Here is a 6,000-nt window from a genome sequence, read left to right on the forward strand (position 1 = left end):
GCTCCTACATCATAGATGGATTGAAGAGATGGGATTGAAGGTCAAGCGTCACTGGGTTTGGTCCGACAGTGCCGCTTCCCAATTCAAAGGCATATGACCTTTTTACTTTGTGGCTAGGTTTGTCAAATTCTTGGAAACCTTAATATAAGAAGCGCATGTTGCATTCAAGGTATTGTGTTAAGCACATGTACACATATAGTACTGTAATGGTGCTCCATATAAACAATATCCATAGTTCCAGTTATGTATCCATAGTACTCATAAAGTACTTACTCATAGAGTAATTATTTAGTACTCTTATAGTACTCATACAGTTCTCATATAGTACTGTAATGGTTCTCCATATAAACTATATCCATAGTTCCATAGTACTCATACAGTACTCCTAAGGTTACTCATATACAATACTCTGTAGTACTCATACAGTTCTGACTAGATATAATAAGTACATGTTATATTCTTGGAAACCTTAAATATAAGAAGTACATGTTGCATTCTTGGAATCTCCATCCATAGTTCCATAAAACTCAAACAATACTCCTACAGTGACTCATACAGTACTCACACATTACTCCTATAGTACTCATACAACTCTCCTACAGTACTCATACAATACTATAATGGTGCTCAGTACTTTAGAACACTGCTCTTTTATGCTCTCAGGTTATCCCATAGTGTTCTCTATTTGATGCAGAAACATGTTACTGAAATAGATATTCATATTTAATGATGCAGGTACTTTTCGTTGACTAAGATCTGCATGATATAGAACTTCTTTGCATCCGGACACGGTAAAGGTGAACACGATGGTGCAGGTGCAATGATTAAAAGATCCCTCACTAGAGAGCAGCTCAAAATCAATTGAGCAAAGTTGCAGAACACCAATGATGTTGTTGTTTGGTTGAGTGAAACCATGACAAATGCAAAGCAGGGATCTAGGAAGTTTGTGGAGGTGAAGGAGAAAGATGTGAATCAGTGAGATTTGTGGGATTGCAGCAGCACAATGAAGGGCACACGAAGCCTACATGCAGTGTATGGTTTTAGCAAAAAGGATCCTACTCAACTTATTATGAGAAACTTTTTGTGCTTTTGTGAGTATTGTGTGGGTGAAATGTGGGATTCCTGTGCGAACCTGAAGCATAGTCTTATTTAGAACTCTTAGTGGTGCTGACATTTTGCGTATACTTTTTTTTTTTGGCGTTTGAGAATGGTTTTCCAAAAGCTATTTCTTCAAAATTGTTGCAGACTACAGTACTGTAGCCATAATGGTCAGACAAATTCCCTAAAGCCTTGGACCATAGTACTCACACAGTACTCCTTCATTTTTTCATACAGTACCCTAATGGTACTTTAGAGCACTGCTCTGTTATTCTCCAATATTATGCCAAACTGTTACTCTCAGACCACTTTCCCCAAATGCCCTAAAGCCTTGGACCATAGTACTCACACAATACTCCCATAGTACTCTTTCATTTGTTCATACAGTACCCATATAGTTCCGTAATGGTACTTTACAGCACTGCTCTATTATTCTCCAATGTTATGCCAAACTGTTCTTAGACCAATGTCTCCAAATGCCCTAAAGCCTTGGATCATAGTACTCACATAGCACTCCCATAGTACCCCTTCATTTGTTATACAATACTGTAATGGTACTTTAGAGTATCGTTCTTATTCTCGAATGTTATGCCAAACTATTCTTAGACCAGTGTCCCCAAATGCCCTAAAGCCTTGGATCATAGTACTCACACAATACTCACATAGTACTCCTTCATTTGTTCATATATAGTATCCATACAGTACCGTAATGGTACTTTAGAGCACTGCTCTATTATTCTCCAATATTATGCCAAATTGTTACTCCTACATTTACTATACAACTATACAATACACATATAATACTCACTCAGTTATAAAACGTAAGCATTGTTCCATAGAGACTTAAAAAAAAAACTCTATACTGACATTGCAATACTTGGATACTCAAAATGCAACAATTACCCATGCAAATTAGTATATTGATTACATTGATACAATTACCATGCAACTTGGAAATCATATGTCCTTGCTACCTCCCCAAAAGGATGGTGACTTACACTAAACCCTGTAATAGAAAACGCAAAGAATTATTATGGATTCTCAAAGGCCGCCACATAATAGCTAGGCAAAACTTATTTCATGCTACTGCTCCCATGGATGCTCCCATGGATGACACTGCACAAACTTAGGAACCAAGCCATTGAACTCTGCAAGCCTTTTCAAATATGGTAGTAATTGCTGCAGAGCAAGGTAGTGTCCCTTGGTACACCTTCCCATGGCAAGGAAAATATACAAGAGTGAGGTGGATTTAAAGCTGCCTTTTCTGGTGAGTCGTCTATTAGCAGTGTTTGAAAATGATCAAAGCCAAAAATTGTGATGTTGCTGAAGGGCTTCAGGAAAACTAGTTTGGATGCTCCCATTCTCGTGATGGCCTCTGCACGCATGCCTCCTATGAATAAAGAAAAAAAAAGGAGGGACTTTGAAACCCTCGTGTTCACGTTCTCTGACTATCAACCGAACTAGCGGAATGAGATTTCTCTCCATTACTGAAGACCATATAGCAACATGGAAGAACAAGCCAAACAAATCCCTCAGGAAAGGGCACGATCCTGGTCTCAATTCAACTCTATACTTGCCCCCATATTATTCAGAACCAATCCAAGTAATGACAAGTTATTGATATTGAAGTGCCACTACTTAATTAACAGGCCGTTCAAATCCAAAATTACCAGTTTCTTCAATGGCATGATAGCTTTTGCAACACTTGAGAAAAGGGGCACAAGTCTTAGTGTGCAGAGAGAATGTATGAAGTCAGGAGACAACACACACTACTTTGCTCAAAGACAAAAACACAATTGGACAGATGAAATGCAAAAAGTTGCACAAAAAGAGTGAAGTTTCATTCAATTAATTTAGTACAACAAAAGGCCAACTACATAGTTAGTTGGCGAATGGTTACAAACAACATTAATGCTTTGCTTTTTTGTGGGCCTTTTTTCCCTCTCCTCTTCGATATTGCCAAAAAACCTTCGAGCAGGACATCATCATTCTCTTCCACCAAAACTGCACATGACATGGATCATCAAGCTAACACACATATGCAAAATGATAGTGTACAGAGAAACTAGTAAGGTATCGAGGACTCCATAGACCTGTCATACTAAGATAGTTTTTTGCATCATAATTCCTAAACCCTATTAACTACCTATTCCCAAGGATGGTCATTCCTTCACACAATAGATACATACCATCAACTATGAGCTCCTCCGCATTGTCTTCATGGTCCATGTCCTCTGTCTCACAGCATCACCCACAGTAAGGCCCCCAGAATTCACATTAGTGCCATTGTTTTCCCTCATAGCATCACCCAAGGTAGACTCTTCAACATTCACATTAGGGACTTTTTTCGTTGTCACAACGTCTCCCATAGCAAGCTCCACAAATTTGTTTAGAGGGGCCACATCAAGCTTTAGAACATCGCAAACAACACTTGCAACGTCCTCACTGAGAACTTCATTCACAACAACAGGCTCACCAGTAGCAATTTTAGCCAGTGCAGGCTCACTAATGTGCCACGCCACTAAAGGGTCATAAAAATTAGCAGCCAGTGAAGGCTCACTAACATGCTCATCCACTACAGGCTTTAGGACACTATCTTTGGAATTGTCTTCAGACACTGTAAAAAACAGGCACTTTACCTTCCCCTTGATAGTGACCTGCATTGCAGATATACCGGTTTCACTCTTCTAACCTAGACTCACAAAAACATGTCAATCAGAAAATCTTTGCCATACCTTCCCTAGGCTCTTCATCATCTTCAGAGATGCCCTTGGCTGAATGACCCACCTGAGAGCAGATGCCTCTTTAACAGCTACCAACTGATGTTTAGACTTTGGAGTACTAAGGTCTTCTGAGAGCACAAGCAAAGAAATCACACCACAACATCAGAGACCAATGAAGTTGTTGGATTTAACATCTAAGTAAAGAAAACACTCAAGTAAAGGTGACTCATACCTACAATATGAAAATCCTCCAATTCTCCACAGCTTTGATCCTTGCACAATGTGAGGCTTCACATCCTCTATGCCAGTGCTTGCTTCCTCACTCCCTGGCTGCCGTTTGGGCCCAACTGTCCCTGTGCTCAGAAAAGGACAACCAATCGATTGGAACCTCATGCTTGTGCTCTGCAAATGCATGTGCCAAGGCGACCCCGACCTCCTTGTTCATGATCGTATTTGTGTGATAAATGCCGATCTCCAACAACTCTACTCTCCACTTGGTCTGTGAAGAATCTAAGTTTTAGCCCCTCCTACTTTACTTCTTAAGCTGGCCCCAGGTGTTAACCATCCACTTGCCGAGCTTTGGATTCAACTCAGGCTTCTCCTTCAGCTAGTATGTAAAGTTCCTTGGCACTTTGCCGGTGTCATCAGAGTCCTTCCCCTGTTTGGGCGCCATTGAACCTACAAAAATGCCCACTTTAGGAGGGGTTTAAAGGGAAATTGTGGGGAGCCTGGTAAAGGGTCGTTAATAAGCTCATGCGATAGCGCAAGGTAGGGGAAGCACCATACTTGAGGTAGCAGGGCAGGCTCTATGCGCAATCAGGAGAGGGGTTGGGGAGAGGCTAGGCGGACATGGAGCTTACGCAACCGTAGTACTCTACTTAGGTAACGAGGATGTGAGCCATCCCTTTGCTCTCAGAGTATGATGGTAGGTGCATGAGGATTTTTTTTTTTCAATAAAAGGCATTTTCATTACTGAAAAAAGACAATACAGGTTACAAGAGTCGGAGAATTAGCTATGGCCAAGCTCCTGATACATGGAATCATGGGGGATTACAGATTACCAAAGAACTGAGTTACAAGATGGCTTCCTATAGGTTACATACCGGGATTCATGGGGGATTACAGATTACCTAAGAACTGAGTTACAAGATGGCTTCCTATAGGTACTGGAGCTTTAGAACATAGGAGAGATCAATCTTGACGAGTTGCTCTCTCTTTTCTTGTAGCTGTAGTAGCTTCAACTTCGCCTGAATGTTCATGGCCGACCTTTCAATCTGGACTTTAGCTCTTGCAATTTTGGTCTCAATGGCAGTGAGCTTCTTCAGGTAGAATCTCTCTCCAGCGGAGGTGAGCTGACTTTTGAGGGTGTTAGTATTCCGAGTACTGCCATTGTATAAGGCCGCTAGTCTTTCAAGCCAAAAGAACCAGAGAATCTCTGTTCTAATTACAGTCCACAGCTCCGTAGAGCATCCTATTGAATCACCAATGAGCAGATGTTTCCATGACAGTGATGTTTGCCCTCAACTAGCCACGTATTCATTAAGTTTCTTAACCATTAGCTCTATGGCAGGGCACAAAAGAAATATGTGGACATCATCTTCTTCTTTGTTGCATCTGCTGCAAGTACCATTGCCCTTCCCGATAGCAAGAGCCTTTTTCTGAGTCCAGATGGCTCTGTACATGATAAGCCAAGCTAGGCAGGCTTTCTTAGGTTCCACATGTTTCCCCCATAAGGACTTAAAGAGAAAATACCATTGTCTTCTGTCTTTGAGGATACTCCATCTTTGGTTAAGAAACCGATGGACAGGAGGGGAGGAGACTATGGGAGGGATAGGCCAGATGTACCTTTGGGATTTCCACTGGAAGGCTTTCAACTTGGGGGGGACCTCTATTGTCATTAGCCACCAGTCTTCCCTCTGCCATAGCATCAGTCTTCTCCCAACAGTGTCCAGCTGTTGGGAGACTGAGAGGTTATGTTTAGCTATGAGATCCGCTCTTGCTAGCCATGTTTTCTTTTCTCTGTCCCACAGGTCTGCCCATATCTTAATGCCCATGTTGTGCAGCTTCAGAGCCTCTTCCAAATCTTGAGTATCCGTTGGTGGCAGATCAAGGGCAGGCCACCATATGGAGTCGAGAGGATGCAAACCCAGCAAATCTTTGAGGGCCGTGGCTAACTCCA

The 6,000-nt window shown here is 41.6% G+C and overlaps 1 protein-coding gene across 4 annotated transcripts; it reads right to left on the reverse strand.

Moving 5' to 3' along the window:
- Positions 1-2,929: 2,929 nt before the first annotated feature.
- LOC147609563 (uncharacterized) lies at positions 2,930-5,770 on the reverse strand. Of its 4 annotated transcripts, XM_086787921.1 has the most exons (5): positions 4,608-5,770; positions 4,054-4,499; positions 3,834-3,949; positions 3,288-3,755; positions 2,930-3,102 (listed from the first exon to the last, which is right to left on the reverse strand). In XM_086787921.1, the coding sequence occupies exons 3-4, from the start codon at positions 3,852-3,854 to the stop codon at positions 3,294-3,296; spliced, it is 483 nt and encodes a 160-aa protein (XP_086644047.1). In that variant the 5' UTR covers positions 3,855-3,949; positions 4,054-4,499; positions 4,608-5,770; the 3' UTR covers positions 2,930-3,102; positions 3,288-3,293. The 4 variants fall into 4 exon arrangements, with proteins under 4 accessions (XP_086644047.1, XP_086644048.1, XP_086644049.1 ...); XM_086787922.1 differs by having other exon boundaries at positions 4,058-5,770; XM_086787923.1 differs by having other exon boundaries at positions 3,834-3,946; positions 4,054-5,770.
- Positions 5,771-6,000: the final 230 nt, after the last annotated feature.

This window comes from Cibotium barometz, chromosome 51 (assembly GCF_041138505.1).
Source record: "Cibotium barometz isolate CiBa-2024 chromosome 51, ASM4113850v1, whole genome shotgun sequence".
NCBI lineage: Eukaryota > Viridiplantae > Streptophyta > Polypodiopsida > Cyatheales > Cibotiaceae > Cibotium > Cibotium barometz.

Coding starts and splice junctions, on each gene's coding strand:
- LOC147609563 (XM_086787921.1), bottom strand. CDS start 3,854: ATGATGAAGAGCCTAGGGAAG. Junction 3,756..3,833: donor TGATGAAGAGCCTAGGGAAG/GTATGGCAAAGA, acceptor TCTGCAATGCAG/GTCACTATCAAGGGGAAGGT.